General features: G+C 42.2%; 1 protein-coding gene across 2 annotated transcripts in view; it reads right to left on the bottom strand.

Annotated features, from left to right (window-relative positions):
- LOC102696192 (1-phosphatidylinositol 4,5-bisphosphate phosphodiesterase gamma-1-like) overlaps positions 1-18,795 on the bottom strand; it is a 58,565-nt gene that overhangs the window by 27,851 nt on the left and 11,919 nt on the right. For both annotated transcript variants that reach the window (XM_069191131.1, XM_069191132.1), the window contains exons 2-11: positions 16,457-16,606; positions 16,122-16,215; positions 11,805-11,852; positions 10,200-10,284; positions 9,123-9,203; positions 8,552-8,586; positions 7,244-7,316; positions 6,586-6,684; positions 4,109-4,227; positions 3,884-3,969 (exon numbers count right to left, since the gene is read on the bottom strand). In XM_069191131.1, the coding sequence (XP_069047232.1) occupies positions 3,884-3,969; positions 4,109-4,227; positions 6,586-6,684; positions 7,244-7,316; positions 8,552-8,586; positions 9,123-9,203; positions 10,200-10,284; positions 11,805-11,852; positions 16,122-16,215; positions 16,457-16,606 (870 nt within the window). The remainder of the gene's footprint in view (positions 1-3,883; positions 3,970-4,108; positions 4,228-6,585; positions 6,685-7,243; positions 7,317-8,551; positions 8,587-9,122; positions 9,204-10,199; positions 10,285-11,804; positions 11,853-16,121; positions 16,216-16,456; positions 16,607-18,795) is intronic.

Raw genomic sequence — 18,795 nt, 5'->3', positions numbered from 1 at the left:
CAATCTACAGACATTCACAACATAGACATATCTTAAAACATTTACATATATTGTTAAATTATTACTTTAAATATATACTTTAAGTTACTGAAACAACCAGTTAATAAAATCGTTGCAATTTTGTTCTCGTTTGGAGGTGGGGATATTCTGACAATTGATTTAAAGACAATCTGTCAAAGTGCAATGCACTCTGCTGTCGGCCACTGGCAAGGGTGTCAACCTGTAAAAGCAGCACCTGTATGGAGACTTTTATAATACAAATTATTATATTATAATAAAGATAAACTTTCTGTTCAACCCATATGTTCATAACTACTGGGATCAATCGACGTTAATTTCAGTGTGTAAAAGTCAGTATTTTGATGCCTATTCATCTTAATAAATAAATGTACGAAGTCTGTGCCCTACTGAGCTCAGCAAACGCGCTATAGAAACATCTAAGATGCTTTGCTGCAGCCACTCTGACATTGTGCTTATTATAGCAGTGTTCTCACTTCTGACTAGTTGTTTTCTCCAGAATGTAAAATGTTGCTCATTTACAAAAATGTCCAAAAATCTAGACTTGGCTGGTCTAAGATTTTCCTCTTTTTTCTTCCAGTGAACTCCTGGGCATTGACTGTACTTTTTCAGTCACTGTCAAGTTGAATGGTGAAGCATGGAAGGATTTTCTTCAACACAAGAAGACAAAAGGCCTCTGTCCAATTCAGAACTCATTCTACTGCTGCTGTTATAAGTTACATCATCAACAAAAGCCAGTAAGCCAGTTCCAGAGGAGGCCATCCATGCCCAGGCTATGACACTACCTCCACCATACTTCACAGATGAGGTGGTGTTCTTTGATGCTTTACCCTTTACATCAGCTTAGTAAAGGTTTATCCTTGTCTCATCTGTCAAAAAACCCTTTTACAAAACCCTCCATGCTCATCTTCTTACTTCTGAGCAAATGCTAATCTGTCTCTCACATTCTTGGTGCTGATGAGAAATTAAACATCTTGCTGTATAGACACTGTTATCATGTTATCTCAGTGTAATGAGAACAGTTGATTGTCAACATCTACAGATCTTTTTCTTTACGAACTGGTCTTGGCTGATTGGTAATTAAGCCCAGAATTTTGGCATGTGCTTTGGTTGTCTGCTTTTCTTTAACAGAAAGTTTTGGTTCTCATTTTGACTTTTGATTATGGACCCAAGCAACTAAGTCAACGCAAGACAGGTTGGTAGCCTAATTACACAACAACACATGACAGACATTAAAACAAAAATAATCTCTAGTTTAAGTGACCCAATAAGGTGAATTGGGTTGATTTAAAAAATGTTATTTTATCACGACAAAATTCTTAGAATTCATGGTGAAACTCCCAGACTTCAACCCCCTTAAATGTTATCCCAATGTTAGCAATATTAATAAGGCTTTTAGGATTTTTAAAAGAAATCCATTTATCATTTATTTAATGTGCAAATAAATAATTGTTGGTATCTTCTGTGCATACTGTAATTCATCCAGGGTACCCAGTTTTTGGGTCCCTGCACTTATTTGCTGTAACCTGAAGAAACACATATCTAGTAAACAGTGAGGGAATGTGAAACCAGGACCAAGGCTGGCCCAACCCTGGTGTAAATTATCCGCCCAACACAAATTTGGTCCATATCTGATCTTACCTCACCTCTAACCCTTAACCAGGAGGAAATGCAGTCTGTGCATTTCACTTCTCACCGTTAATCAAAAAGGAAGGTAAAAGGAAGGATGAGTAAATCTACTTCTCTCTTCTAACAAAAGGGAAATATCACCTAGTTTTCCTGATCAAACCATTACCCTCAGACTGTTCTCACTGCAACTACACCGACTCCTTGATTAAACCTGTGTTCGTTTTCTATTTTTAGTGAAAAGTCTGACTGAACACAGCTGCTGCAGGTCTTACTCTTCCAGTCTTGTGTGAATGTCTGCACTCTTGACCAATATCCCTGACCACACTCTGAGATGCACACCTGCAGGTCAAAATGAAATAGGAATTCACAAAGTTCTGTGAATTCAGAAACTACTGATGGAGCTCCCACAGGGAAAGCATTATGGCTCTAACATGGTGAAACCTCCTGCAAAATGTACAATGGAGAAACAGCTCCTGATGGGGCATATGAACACCTGCCAAAGACTGTAAAGTGGCGATTCATAACCTAGGGCGTATACACCTCTGGGGGTGTGCAAGACACTGGATTTTTTTAGAAGGTAAATCATTGAAAACACAAATTAAGCACAGGCATTTAAGCGCAACTACTGTTTCATCACACCTAGGTATTTTAAGGTAAATATTAAAAAGCATGAAATTAAAGTAAATAGATGATTCTGTCTCTTTCATTGTATAGTTCTGATATTTCTTAGATCTGACCTACTGTACTTAAATGATTTTTGATAAGGTGTGTAAGAACATCTTTTGAAACCAAAAGGGGTGCAGACTACCTGTCTGAAACTATCAGTGTTGTGTTACACACACTTTGAAAGCAATCCAAACAAGTCCTTTGCTGACTAAAACCACATTGTGGACGCAGTCTTCAAAAACTGACGAGATATATTGGTCTGAATAAATGCCAGAGCTGAATTTATTTATTTAAACACAACTGAATAATACTGAGCATCAGAATCAATGATTCATACCTGAATGATTTTAAATAAACATATCTTGAATATTGATTAAATAACTTGGTTTCATTTTGCTTAAGTAATCCTTCATGACCAACTCCAATGTACGTGCTCTAATGTGCATGACCCTCGAATCCAAGAGTGCAGTGCCAGTACTAAATTGCCTCAGCTTTCCTCACAAATTACTGGTCACTGGTGAAAAGGCCATGTAACCTGATGAAAATCAGGTGAAATCCAGAAAAAAAACAGAAGTCCCCTTTATTAAGAGAGCAATGCCTTTATGTCACCAGGATTGCAGGACAGCTTCTCAGGTTCACCCACCAGCAGTGGAGCCAAAACTTACAGTATTTAGTAAAGAAATTCACAGTTTTGTGTGAACCACTTATCTAAAGCAACCTTAGCACCTAAAGGAAACAAAGACCCTAAGACAAGCCCAGGACCCACCTGATTCAAACTTATAGTGTTATAAACTAGCAGCTCACATATTTTGTGAGCATGTGAGCACATGTTTTCATTGCTAGGAGCTAGGAAGCAAACAGAATGGAAGCATCTGTATTTCTCCATGGCACAAAGGCTCAGGCCTGGATGTTCTGTGGGAAATGGCCTTTTTGGTGTGGATGATCAAAAAAGGCAGCTGTGGAGGCCCTACCTTAGCGGCTGTGCTATTCACCTTACAGGGAAAATGTTTTTGTGTGTGTGTGTGAAAAATTTAATACTGTGGCCAGGAAGTGAAAAGCAGGGTCCTCAATTAGTTAATCTGCTTCATACGGCTGACATGAATGACCACCGTAATTTAATCCTCTAGACCACATGGGGAAGATAATATTTTATGTACCTGGGAGTATCTAGAGAATTTAAAGACAACACAGAAAAACTGTGGCCTGATACTGACAGACAGGGGTTCCTGTCTTTAACACTGTCCTTATCAAAGTGAACTGAAATGAGGGAGAGAGGAAAACATGACGGGATGAATCTGTGGTCTTCACTGCTGGTTCTGGAGAACAGCTGTGTCTTTTTTTTTTCTTTTACTCTGGACTCTTAATGACTTGATTGTTCAATTGGTGAGTATTATCACTTTTCCAGGACTTTACTCACTGGGGATTGTAAATTACCTCCTCAGGATTGGGAGTGAATGTCAGCAGGATTAAGGGCTGACAGAAATGATACGTGAACAGATAAGGAGACGCAGAGTGAGCAGAAGGAATGAAGGACCTGTGGCGCAGAGAACGATAGCCCGGCTCCACTCACACTCTATGCAGCGGCAGCCCATCCTGAGGCACCGGGCGTAGGCCTCCAGGGATGACTCGCTAGAGAACTGGTCACCCGTCAGGTAACTGATGGGACAGAGGTAGAGAGAATGAGGAGAAAGAGAGCTTGGACCAAGCACTTATAAATGGTGTTAGAGACATTTTCTTGCACTCACAACCCTTCCCTTAGTCCATCTGCCCACCCACATCTCCCCTCTTCACGTACGTGTTGTGAGATGAGGAAATCCAGTACTGGGACAGTGGTCTCTTCATCTCCTCGGGGCAGACTGGCATGCCGCGTGGCTCCACAATCGAGTTCTCCCTTGAGAAAAGGAATGTCAGGAACTGCCAAAAGACACAGAGAGACTGTAAACAACACTGTGAGAGAGAGGAGCACAAACACAGTGTCACAGGCAGACACACTGAGAGACTGAACAACACTGTCAGAGAGTGGAGCTCAAACACAGTGTCACAGGCAGACACACTGAGAGACTGAACAACACTGTCAGAGAGTGGAGCTCAAACAGTGTCACAGACAGACACAGTGAGAGACTGTGAACAACACTGTCAGAGAGTGGAGCAAAAACACAGTGTCACAGGCAGACACACTGAGAGACTGAACAACACTATCAGAGATGGAGCTCAAATAGTGTCACAGACAGACACACTGAGAGACTGTGAACAACACTGTCAGAGAGTGGAGCTCAAACACAGTGTCACAGGCAGACACACTGAGAGACTGAACAACACTATCAGATAGTGGAGTCTGCAGCTCCTGGTCTCACACTACACGACACAGAAATCAAGTTCCTGCTCTACACAGATGACCTGGTCCTGCTGTTGCCCACAGAACAGGGGCTGCAGCAGAGCCTGGCACTGCTGGAGCAGTACTGTCAGACCTGGGCACTGACAGTCAATCTGGACAAGACCAGAATTATGGTTTTCCAGAAGAAAGCCAGACCTCAGGGAAACAGGTACAAATTCACACTGAACAACAACACATTGGAGCACACATCCAGCAACACATATCTCGGTCTCACCATCAGCTCTTCTGGGAGTTTTGACCTGGCAGCGAAGGCACTGAGAGAGAAGGCACTCAGGGCTTTCTACGCAATAAGAAGGAGGCTCTTCAACATCAACCCACCAACAAGAATCTGGCTCCAAATATTTGAAAGTGTAATCCAACCCATTGCCCTATACGGCAGTGAAGTGTGGGGTCCCCTCACAGACCAGAATTACACTCAATGGGACAAACACCCCACAGAAACTCTGCACATGGAGATCTGTAGAAACATCCTCCGTGTACAGAGAAAAACCCCTAACAACATTCTGTTCAGGGCCGAATTAGGCCAGTACCCACTGTTGATAAACATACAGAAAAGAATATTAAAGTATTGGCTACACCTAAAAAACAGCGACCAAAATTCCTACCACCACAAAGCCCTGCTGAGCCAAGAGCCTAACCCAAAACAGAGCCCCCTGAGCCAGCTGGTCCTGAGGCTCACTGACCTGAGCCACAATGACACTAAACAGCCTCAGGACAGCACTGCTAGAGCACCACAACCCAGACTCAACCACATCACAGCACAGATCAAACAGCAATATCTCACACACTGGGACACATACACACAAACACAACATAAACTGGAATGCTACAGAACCCTAAACAGACAATACACACTAGCTGAATATTTGACCAAAATAAGAAACAACAAACAGAAACAGACCCTGACGAAGTACAGGCTCAGTGACCACAGCCTAGCCATAGAAACTGGGCGACACAGGCAGACCTGGCTGCCCAGAGAGGACAGGCTGTGCTCCCACTGCCAGCGGGGAGAAATAGAGACAGAGGTGCACTTCCTACTGCACTGTGACAGATACTCTGGGATTAGAGAAACATTCTTCCCAAAATTCAGGAATCTAATCCCAGAGTTCCCACACCTGCCAGAATCACAACGGGTCCCAATCCTACTGGGAGAGGGAGGAGGGAACTCAGTTGAACTGGCAGCCCAGTATGTGATCTCCTGTCACAGCCTGAGAACACTGAGTCTGTCTCCCAATAATGCTCCATCCGCCTACAGTATATGTCAATATTTTATAATATGTATTTGTTGTAAATGTCTGTAATATGTCTGTAGATTTTATTTTACTTTTATTTTTTGTTTTGTTTAATGTAAATATCATTACTTTTATTTGCTTTGGCAAAACTGATTGTACCCAACGGTCATGCTAATAAAGCACCTTGAATTGAAATTGAATTGACTGAACAACACTGTCAGAGAGTGGAGCACAAACACAGTGTCACAGGCAGACACACTGAGAGACTGAACAACACTGTCAGAGAGTGGAGCACAAACACAGTGTCACAGGCACACACACTGAGAGACTGAACAACACTGTCAGAGATAGAGCTCAAATAGTCTCACAGGCAGACATACTGAGAGACTGTGAACAACATTGTCAGAGAGTAAAGATCAAACAGTGTCACAGACAGACACACTGAGAGACTGAACAACACTATCAGATAGTGGAGCTCAAACACAGTGTTGCAGTCTGACAAGCACATGGACAAGAGGACCACAGGCAGACAGGTAAATGGCAGGCAGATGGTGACAGAGGTAATGACAGGTGGAGGATGTGTATCTTGGCAGTGAGTGGCAGTGTGCCTATGAGATGTGTGTGTGGCTCTCCAAGGGTCCTCACCTCATCTAATTGCAATGTGGGCTCCATTGTCTGCTGCCTGTCCTTCAGGTAGCCACACAGGAACTCCCGGACTTGACTCAGCTCTGCTGCCCAGATCTCCTGGGAACACAGACGTGGAGTCACACACACAGGAAGGTGTCCAGGCCCCCTAAACTGATCCCATCACTGAGATATGCTAAGAAGCCAAAGCTGTGTTGAGAAGGCATTGTCCTTTTGCATGCCCAACGAATAAGGTCTTGCATTCTAAATTAAGCTCAATTGCAGCATCCTCTTTCCACAAACCCCAGCAACTGAGCTCTGGAAAGCGAAAAGGCACCCAAATTAACAAAGGCACTGAAAACTAACAGCTGAGACATAAGAAATTCTACTCTACCCTTATGTTTTTCATGGTGGAATGCCCTCTGGAGACTGCAGTTTTCTAATAACTGGTGTGATCTCTTCTTAATTTAAAGCAAGTATTCAGACTCCACCCCCACAATTAAGCTTTTTATAAATTCTAGTAAGTCTGTGATAATGATCATAATATCTTTATAATTTTTTTTTATTCTATAGAACTGAAATCCTACTTCTGTTGTGCTGTTGCCTTGCACCATAAAGTCCTGTGAGCGAGCACTCAAACTGTGCTAGATAAAACTGATTGATAGCTTGATCATGGTACCTTCTGATCCAGCTGCAAGAATTTCTGGAAGTCATAGAGTGAGATCTGGCATAGTTCTGGACGGTCTACATTCCTGTTTACACATAAGACACACAGGGACAGTAGAGGCCACATTTACACACTTCCAGATATTGGCAGGGCATCAGTGCATCAAGAGCTAATTCCACCCAGACAAAACAGAGACCAGTAGATAGAGTGACTTCCTCACATTCAGGACACAGAGCAGAAGAGAGTGACACTGTAGAGAGAGAGAGAAGAGCAAAGGACAGAAAAGACAGCTCACAGGAAAAAAGAGGCAGGAAGAGAGCAAAATAAACCCACAGACGGCATGTTGAAGCAAGATGCCAATTTCAGGAAGGAGAGGTCAAGCCAAGTTCTCTCCATATTGCACTTTTTTCCTTGTCTGCAGTGAAGGACACCGAGGTTCTACATTTTCCACTCCAAAAATGGTTTAATCTATCTTTTCCACACCTGCACTATTTTTTTACTACATTTAACAGTTGCAACATTAACAGCAACTTTAAAAAGAGGAGTTTTGCAGGAAATTTCACTTCAATTTCATAATTTGAGGACTTCTGTCACAGCATTTATGTGTAACATTTCAATAATAATAATAGTAATAATCACCATCATCAACATCATCATCATCATCATCTTTATTTTTTAGACTGTGCCTTTAAAACTGGTTTCTCAAAGCACTTTACAGAACAAAAATGCCAACAAAAATGCACTGAGAGGAGACAGTAGATGTTAGTATGGAGTACAGTAGGAAAGCAAAGGGGCACACAGAACCAGTTTAATAACAGTCCTTCTAAAGAAGGAGGGTTTGAGTCTAATTTTGAAGGAGCTGGGGGAAGGTGACTCTGATATCTTTAGGGAAATAGTTACTAAAAGGCAGGGACAACATTATCAGAAACTGAAATTGTGCCATGTGTTCAAGTGCTGTATTTTTTATACTGTAGTTCTAATGCCTGTGCTACGATCACATCAAAGCACCCGTTCGTTTAAAATAACAGAGGGTGACTGCAATTGTATTCAGATGATAAAACTTCCTGCAAAACTGCTTTGATTCAAAGCACCACGGGGGATACACCTTGCTTGTATCTTCTTTGGCAATAAAATAACACTAATTTCAAACCTGGGAGGTAAGGGAGGCCAAGAAAGTGAGAGTCATGTTCCCAATCTTTTTGAATGGTGGTATTTCACAATTATATTCCTGGTACAGGACAGTATGGGTGAAAGATAGGAGGGGAGTGAGAGAGAGAGAGAAAAGATAAAGAGAATGGCAGGGGGTGCTGAGGGACTCACCGCAGGGGGAAGGACAGCTCCAGCTGCTCGATTACCTGGGGGGACAGGAGGAGAGTCACAGCAAGGGACTCAAGCATGTAACACCCCTATACTCACCCACGTTCCCTGTCCCACCTCCCTTCCACTACTCACTGAAATCCCACTATGGCATGTGCTGTATATTTGCCATACAGTGCAAAGTCCTATAAGAGAGTCCTCCCTGGAACTTCAGAACTGAGCAGGTTTTTAAACAGTAACTATCTCTTGTTCCAGTGTTAGTGTATCTCAGGGTATCTCACAGGGTATTCCAGTGTGTCAGTGTATCTCAGGGTATCTCATAGTGTATTCCATTGGTCAGTGTATCTCAGGGTATCTCAGGGTGTATTCCAGTGTGTCAGTGTATCTCAGGGTATCTCACAGTGTATTCCAGTGTGTCAGTGTATCTCAGGGTATCGCACAGTGTATTCCAGTGTGTCAGTGTATCTCAGGGTATCTCACAGTGTAGGTTTCAGGCAGTATATTCCAGTGTCTCACTATGTCTCAATGAATCTCAGTGGGTTTCAGGCAGCCTATCAAGGTGTCACTGACTCACACTCTTCTGTGCGTCGAACATGAGGGTCCTGTACAGCTGACAGAAGTGGGGGAAGGATAGGTCACAGCGTGCCTCCACCTCCTGAAAAACACGCATAGTGCAAGGGGTTGCAATTTACGCAAAGTGATTCAAGCACAGCCTCTGGGATTTGCCAGATCTATGAAAAACTGCTATTTACAGAGACTAGCCTTGAGTGAGGAGAAGCACGCCTTGTTCTAGAACCACACAGCACTAGTGAATCTGGGATTCCAAATCATGGGACTGCCTTTTCCCTTATAGAAGGTGTCTGTTCACTTAATCTTCAAAACATACATTTCACTGGTTTTATTGGGGTTGCCTACAGTATGCCAGGTTGTGAGAAGCTACTGTTCAGCAGTGTTCATCACATCACAGCATTTGTTTAAAAAAAATTGAGATAGTAAGTTTATGGTCAGTTTCACTAGTATTTTTTTTAGCACCAGGAATGGCATCAGCACGTATCCTGCAAGTCTGCAGAATGCTCATTTTCATTTCAATTCAATTCAATTCAATTAAACTTTATTGTCATTAAACTAACACAGGTGCATAGTATAATGAAAAGTGTTTCTCATTAGTCACTCAGGTGCAGTATATAAATAGGACAGAAGATAAGACAATAGACAGTAACACAATAGCAATAACAGTAACATGTAATAACATAACATAAATAACATTTCAATGGGTTTTTGCTGTGCTGAACATATTATCTTCTTAATGGGTTGAAAGGCAAAAGCTTTTACCACCCACACAACATTCCAAAACGTTTTTAGTTTTTGAAAATCTTTAGATAGTATGTTTGAAGAGGAATACTCAGAGGATTGCTGACAACACACCAGAAACCTGCCTCTGGCACATATTTACACATGTACTGTAAATCTAGTGCTTAACAGGTACAGTCCTCTGTGTCTCTCCATCTCCCTGTCCTTCACATGACACTAGAGCTCTGCTGTCCAGAATCTAGGGATCACAGTGTGAAACTACAGTAATTAAATGGTTTGATAAGGCACTTAGCTCAAACTGCCTCACTCTGAAAAGGCCATCAATCTCTCTGCACAGTACCTGTAGTTTATCCCTGAGGAAGCGCATATTGGGCACTCTGTAGTTGATCTGAGGCAGCAAGGCCTTCACATCCTTCACTGTGATGCTGGAACACAGAGAAAGACAGACAATGTTGCCCCCAGGGGCAAACCTGGAAACATTTCTCAAAAATACATATTGTTACTATTACTGTTATCATTGTAATTATTATTTCTAGACCGATTGTGCACCACAGAAAACCGCCCACTACTTAATCCCCACAAAATGTTTCAAATGCAGTGCAAAGCAGGGGATGAGCTCGGAGCCCTGTTGTAGGTGAAACCTCTTAGATAGTGAAATAATACAAAGCTCTGAAAACATCTTATTTTTACAGGAGCATTTGGGTTAGTCAGTGTGTGATATATATGTTCAGGTGGGTAGCTGCGTCAGCATGCGTAGGCTGCAAAGGAACAAGTAATAGGTTAATTCCATGCTGAAAAGAGAAAAAAGAAAACACAAGGTTTTGTCCGTGGAGCCTTCTTCTGGTGTAAGACACCTGGCAGTGTGAGACACCAATGGCAGTCCCATGATCTGGAATCCCAGATTCACCAGTGCTGGTTCTAGAACAAGGCGTGCTTCTCCTCACTCAAGGCTAGTCTCTGTAAATAGCAGGTGTCTCACACCTGAAGAAGGCACCACGGCCGAAACGTTGTGTTTTCTTTCTTCTCTTTTCAGCATGGAATAAACCTATTACTTGTTCCTGTGTGATATATATGGCTAAGTTGTCAGACACTGATGAGAGTGTGCTCTCTTTATGTTTGCTCAATGTGAATTGTACAGATCTCTGATGTACTAGTAAAAGTCATCATTGATCTATACAATCCAAGCAAACTTCTTGGTGCTGGTTCACCTACAGAGTCTGTAGATGGAGCTGTCTGGCCCATTGTGGTCCTGGAGGGGCAGTGGGAGTGCTATGCCGTGATTACCCAGACACTCCTCATGCACCCTTTGATTGAGTTTCTATTTATATTTCCAACTCTGAGGACAGGAAGTTGTTCTCTCCCACCCCCACATCACTTCCTGTCCCTCCAGGCTGCCTGTTATCACGTCCTGTCAGACATCCTGTTTGTGTGGACTCAAGTGCACGCCCACTTCCCCCCACAGCGGAAGGTGCCAGGGTGGGTGATGTGGTTGGACACACTGGACTGAGGAACATCCTCAGTGAAACAGTCTTGCATGTTAGTCTCCCACAGCCCCTATCCCCATTCTCTCTATCCCAGTCCCCGATACTCCCGTTGGAGTTCCACTATATCCTGTAAAATTTCTTCTCAGCATTAATCAACAATTAACTCATATATACTATTTAAGAGCTGGGTGTGATACTGTAATGGATTGTACAGTCTGATAGGTGACTGGTCTAAACCCTAGACTTAAACTCCTATACAGTATATGACTTTCCATACATACCAGTAGTTTTGATACTCTGTCTCATTTCCCTAATACTGAGTCCCCTATCAATCTAGACTGCAAAAACTTTATGCTAGTTCTCTGTTCCCTTCAGCCCACTGCCTTGTCGCCATGAGTCTCGCTCCCGGTTCCCCATGTAGATCCAAGTTCCAGGGTTGAAGTTCAGCTGACAGGACCCACCTGCCCTCTTTGTTTCTGTCCATGGCGTCAAACTGTTTCCGCAGCCACCTGCAACAGAGCAAGTGTACAGTCACACAAAACAAGGTGGCTTAAATGTGGCAGCTTTAGCTAACTCCATTTCTATTGGTGCTGTCCTGCCACAGGCCATGTCCTGCCCCTCTGTTAGTGGCCCAATTAAGACTGTCCTCCGTCTGTGGTGAAGTCAGATTCCGCCAAAGCTTCATTACTTTCAGAAGAAGTTTCTTCTTTCTCTATTATTCCTCAGATAGCTTGGCTGTTGATGTCAGAATCTCTCATTAATAAATAATGTTAGCTTTCCAATCAGCTTTGTACTGTATAACTAGAATACCTATTAAAGGTTTCATGATTCTTTCCAGGGACCAGACAGTTTTATTCTAAGCCGCTGGCCAGCAGTTTAACTTGGTCCAGGAGTACTGTGCTCAGGTGTCAAACCTGAAGAAGGCTCCAAAGCCTAAATGTTGTTTCTTTTCTTCTCTTTTCAGTATGGAATAAACATTTACTTGTTCCTTTCCAGCATATTACTACCTATTCCATTCAAAATTTTTTCATCTGGTATACAATAATACACTGCAATACACTGCTTACTGACCCTTCTAAGACCACTGTAAACGTCTATATGTTCAAAACTCACTTGCTAGAATCTTAACTATATCCCAGAACGAACATGGGTATCACTCCTGTTCTAGCCTCCCCGCATTGGCTTCCAATGTTCTTTATGATTGACTTCAAATCCCTCTCTTGACATGATAAAACAGAGAAATCAAGCTCCTGATTTTTTCAGCTACTGTATTATGCTCATATATTTTTTCACTACAAACTCAAAAAGTTATTATTAGGGACATTACAAAATCTTTTTTGTAGCGAGTGCACTGACATTTTATTGAACAACCAAAACTATGGCAAATATTTTTTCGATTAACATTTGTTATCAACAAGATTCATCATAAGGGAGTCAAATGTAAAAGTAATAGGTTATTTCCATGTGTCACCAATGTCACAAGCAATAAAATCTATAATTCTGTGACACATGCTTTTCACCAGGTTTCTGATGCCATCTTGAGGGCTTCTGCCCCATTCATGTTATAGAGCTTAGGCAAGCATGTACCTCTTCACAGGTCTCTGAGTCCTAGACACCACACAGTCCCGTTTCACCCCTCAGATCCTCAGATGTTTAACAGGGATCAGGTCAGGTGAATGGGGCTACCACAGTGTGCATGTCACATTCTTTTCTTGCAAGAAAGCCACTGTTGCACAAGCAGCATGAGAACATGTGTTGTCCTGCTACATACACTGTTGACATGCCAGGATGAGCCCATAGTACAGAAACAAAGTGAGGTCCCAGGCCTGTGCAGTCATTCAGCCATTATGGACTATAAGAGGAGGTCTAAAGGAACCAAATACTCCTGGCCTGACCATCACATTTGAACCTCTCCTTCGATTAGTCTGTTGTACATTACAAATAGCATATTATTCGGTACATCTGAATGTTATGCTACAGAAACCTTGTAGTGAGTCCACCTGAAGTGACTCAGTCCCATCTCCAATGTTCTGACAGCACCAAGGTATTATTATTGTGAATAAGTAGGGCTTATCGGTTCCTTTTTTTATTCTAATTCTTTGTTTTCACCAGTCTTGACATTCAACAGGATAATTGGGTCAAGTGTCACCCCTGTCCCTAATTTTGTGATTTAGTGCAAATACAAAGGTCACAAACACTTGAGTTTCATAACTGTCCGTCACACTTAATCAATTGATCAAAATGATGTCAAAAACATTTAATCAATATCCCAAATCTCTATACTTTTTTTCTGTAAAAAGTATACAAGCATGAATAAAGGCCCTATGTTTCTTTTGATGCTCAGTATACGGTATATACTCTGAATTCCATTCAACTGCAGCTTCAGTTACCTGCTGAGCCAACACCCTTTCCATTTTCCTGATCTGAACTGATCTCCCAATGGTTTTCAACAAACCAGACATAAACGGACAACGTTATGGTGGGTCACTGGTAAACACTGGAGAACGACAACACTATAGTGGCTTTCTTAAGCACTTTGTATTTTCTGTTTTCACACACTTTCCTCTAGTTTTTATTTCTGTCCTCAACTAGCTGGCAAGTCAGTCAGCCATCACCTCTTTTCAACAAAGGCTGACAGTTATGGTGTCATATTAGACCCACAAACCTGGTGTTTTTGTAGTCTGTAGTACTTACTGTTTTCTGAGGAATCCTAAATTTCTCATTGTGACATGGCTTTCTTGGCAGAAACATTTAGAAATTCTAAAACATCAAAAACTCAAAGTAAATGTTATTCATGTTAAAGTTCATACTGAATCTGGGAGAGTATTGTTGAAGTGTGTTAATTTTCATACACAATATACAATGAACAGCTGAATTATTGGGACAGTGAAGCAAAAACAACATTTGCCATTTTTGCACTGTACTGCTGAAATGTGTGTTTCATATCAAAAGATAAATATGAGGCTAAAATACAGAATGACAGCTTTTAATTGAAGATATTTTATACATACTGTATGTTAAACCATATTATGACAAAGAATATACATTCATAGCTTTTTTATGTTTTCACAATTAATGTGGCCTCCTAACAATCCCCCTCTATGAATTGGCTTCATTACTCTGCTCTCCTCCCCACTGATAGCTGATGTGTGGTGAGCGTTCTGGCGCACTATGGCTGCCGTCGCATCATCCAGGTGGATGCTGCACATTGGTGGTGGTGGAGGGGAGTCCCCATTATCTGTAAAGCGCTTTGAGTGGAGTGTCCAGAAAAGCGCTATATAAGTGTAAGCAATTATTATTATTATTATTATTATTATTATTATTATTATTATTATTATTATTATTATTATTATTATTATTATTAATAATAAAGACCTGTCAGCCATTTGTCCCAATACTTATGCTCACCTGGAACAGGGACTGAAAACAACAAAATACATTTTTCTCATATTAATCTTGTGGTCTGACATACACATTTCATTACAAATTTAACTTCACTGTCCCTAAACTTACACTTATCACTGTCTGCTCAGGATCTGTTACTCTGAATTTTGAGAAATTGTTTCCAGCTGCAGGCGAAAGTGTAAAGTGGCCTCCCCAGTTGCTCAGCTGGAAAGGGCACTTGCCCGACCACAGGCTAAGCTGTATGAGTAAGGGTTCAAGTCAGGGTCAAGTCAGCTGACTGTGACTGGGATTCTTTAAACAGTGGGAAGCGTTGGGATGGGATGACATTAGTCATTCAGGGCTCTGTTGGCACTCTGATACACAGGGCTGACGTGCTGTTAGTGAAGGTCATACAGTACCTCTCCTTCAATAAGCACTTAGCCTCCAATAGGCTGTGCAGACTATGACTCTCCAAGGTAGGTGGGGAAGAAGAGTCTCCCTACACTTTCTCTATCTACCCTGTGTGGGGCTTTTAGATACGAGGTGCAACACGAAAACACAAAACTGATAATTCCAATATTTGGCATTAAGAAAATACTTTTGACTGTGAAGAAGAGGATTGAGAATTTGCTGGAACCCCGAGACTGTGGCCTCCTCTGTCCTGTGGGTTCTTTAGCCCTTCTGCTGCTCTGCCAGGGGAGGCAACCCTGACTCTCCCCTCCTTCGCAGTTCCCAGCAATCCTGCGTTTAAGCTCATCCTCAGCAGCTGAGGTCATCTCCAGCAACGGGCCAACTCAGCAATTTAGACGCCTTTCTTTATAAAATCCACTACAAGGTAAAACCAAAATTCACTGAACTGTACAATTTAAATCATTTTCTTCTGTTTAACAGCAGTTCAAGTGTATATGGCTGTATCATCCTTTCTAACTTGGGTGTTTGCTAGAAAACAACTTCTTAACAATGTACAGGGGCTGAATTAAATATTCCATATCATTTATATTACAACAACAACAATTTCTCTGATTTTCAAGATTTGTTTTCTTTAAAATAGCCTAGTTCTAAATAATCCTAACTTAAATTGAAAGGGGTCAGTGAGCTTTTAAATATAACTGTCCGTGAGTGTATAATGGAGTCCAGAGCCCGCTGTGCCATTAATAATTCACACACATTTGGTAGCAGAGCTGGGGGGAGGAGGCGAGTAAGAAGGCAGAGGGAAGGAGAGAGTTTTGATTTTCTCCTTGTAGCTAGTGAGCAGACATACAGTAGCTGTTCTTTTCTCACTGTCCTCACTGGGGCGAAGGGTGGCAGAGGACAGACTGTGAAGGAAGCAGAAGAGGGTCTGAAGAGAACCATACAGCAGAGAAGACAGGGGTCGTAAGGCCTGGGCATCTTACCTCTCGATCTGATAGGGGGCTGAGGCCCTCTGGGTGTCCATCACCAGCCAGTTTAGCCCAGTCAGCCACATATTCACCTCTTCCTCACTGAATGCTGCCAATAGGGAGAGATAGGAAGAGGAACATTCCTATTTAATCTAATATTCACAGAAGGAAGAGCAGTAGAACCAATAATAGTTCTCCTCGGATTTACTTATTTATTCTTTGTTTTTAGGTTCTTATGTCAGTTTTCATAAATAATGCTTCATTTTAATGAATGTGACCTGCCAAGAAAGCATTTATGGAACATGTCTCTGAACGGAAGAGAGAAGAGAGGGACAGATGCACAGACTGACCGGCAAGACTCAACGTCTTCAGGCGGAACTCCAGGCCATACAGCACGACGAAGCAAGTTGAGGGATCCAGCCTGCGCGCTTCCTCGGGATACCGCTCAAAATCCCGGGAACACTTCCCCGGGCGTAGCTCTTTAATCTCCCGGATGTCAACTGAGAGAGAAGGAGAAGGTGACGGAGGAGGTGAAAGGAGGGCAGAGAGAAGGAAAGAAGGGGAGAGGAGAGTATAGCATAGTATTAATCATAATAATTCCTCACGCTTATGTAGCGCTCTTCTGGACTCTCCACTCAAAGTGCTTTACAGGTAATGGGGATTCCCCTCCACCACCACCAATGTGCAGGACCCACCTGGATGATGCAACGGCAGCCATAGTGCACCAGTAAACTCACCACACACCAGCTATCAGTGGGGAAAAGAACAGAGTGATGAAGCTAGTTCAGAGATGGGGATTTGGCCAGGACATCAGGGTTACACCCCTCCTTTTATCAAGAAAGATCCTGGGATTTTTAATGATCACAGAGAGTCAGGACCTCATTTTCCTGTCTCAACCAAAGGATGGAACCTTTTTACAGTACAATTTTTTTTATTTATTTTTTTACCAATTGCACAGTGAGCACCCCCTACTGGCCCCACTAACACCTCTTTCAGCAGCAACTTTAGTTTTTCCCAGGAGGTCTCTCTTCCAGGTACTAACCAGGCTAATATCTGCTTAGTTTCAGTGGGCTACCAGTTGTGAGTTGCAGGGTTATGTGACTGCATTCTAGAAAAACATTTTTTAAAATGGGTTCATAACACTGTTTCTGTAATTTTGCATCCTTTTTGTCCAGTGTACAAGTTAGTGGGTCATCACTAGTTGTATAACGCCATTTTTTCTAGCTTGGTGTTTGTGGGGGACAGCTGTGCTATAGTTTCAGGGAGCCGTGTCTAGGATACGCAGAGATTAGACCTTATTTGCCTCCCCTCATCTCTAAGGAAGCTGTTAGCCCACTTGTTGTGTGTCTATGTGGTAGAGCAAAGTCTTTATTTAGGCCGACCAGGGCACTTAAGGAAATTTGCAATCTGTGTTATATTTTAAAGATATAAAAATATATCGTGCAAAGTATGTTCATTTTCCCCACCCAAGATTTATGGTAAACAGAAATCTGTCTGGGGCAGAATCTAAGGTAAAAATGCTTACTGTATGTTTCAGAGCTGATGTGTGAGAGAATAACCGCATCTCTTTATGCTCAGTTTCTTTATTCCAAATCTGCCCTGAAATAAGACTGTACTATGCCTCCTTGCACTCCTACAGATACTAGACTCATAACTGGAAGGTTACAAGTTCAGATCCAGGGTGGGGCACTGCTCTTGTGTCCTTGAGTAAGGTACTACACTCACATTGTTCTAGTAAAATGTACAGTTTAATGTGGTATAGTATGTGCGGAATAATAGGGAACAAAGGCTTAGAAAGGCTGTGAAGCTTAGAACAAACAGAGAAACTAAGTAAAAACTCAATTTTTCAGCTCCAGAAGCATTTTTCAAGCATTTAGTTTTTGATGTGTACGTGAGAGGCTGAGGTGTAGAATACCAGGGTACTGTCCATACGAAAACTACTATGATTGTAACTGGCACTCTCTTTGGGGGTTATCACACCCCACATGTAGCCTCAGAGGCTCACTCTGAATGCAAACTGCAGTGTGGTGTTCACTCTGCGGAGAGGGGCATTGGCTGTCATCTGCCCTTCATTGACAAGGTTTACAATTCCAGGGTAAAGTAGACGGCAAGCAAGATTGCTGATAACCACTCCCGACCTGGTTACCACCTGTCTCATAAACTTCCCTCAGGAAGATGTTACTGGTCTATTAAAACCAGCACCACCCAGTATCTGAACAGCTTCTTTGCTAGGGCTGTCTTTTTGTTTAATCAGAATTCCTAGTCATACAGTATGTGTCCTGTATTAATGATGTCTATCGTCTTGTTTGTGTATGGTATATGTTTGTGAATGGTACATGTAGAATGGATGATGGATGAGACGTAAAACCGATATCCTGACTCTCTGTGGTCATTAACAAAATCCCAGGGTGTTTCTCGAAAAGAGTAGGGGTGTAACCCTGGTGTCCTGGCCAAGTTTCCCATTGGCCCTTACCAATCAGGGCCTCCTAATAATCTCCATTTATGAATTGGCTTCATTACTCTGCTCTCCTCCCCACTGATTTGTTGTGAGCGTTCTGGTGCACTATGGCTGCCGTCCCATCATCCAGGTGGATGCTGCATATTGGTGGTGGTGGAGGGGATCCCCATTACCTGTAAAGCGCTTTGAGTGGAGTGTCCAGAAAAGCGCTATATAAGTGTAAGCAATTAG

Source organism: Lepisosteus oculatus, chromosome 6, assembly GCF_040954835.1.
Source record: "Lepisosteus oculatus isolate fLepOcu1 chromosome 6, fLepOcu1.hap2, whole genome shotgun sequence".
Classification (NCBI taxonomy): Eukaryota; Metazoa; Chordata; class Actinopteri; order Semionotiformes; family Lepisosteidae; genus Lepisosteus; species Lepisosteus oculatus.
This window is presented reverse-complemented; position numbering and strand designations above follow the sequence as displayed.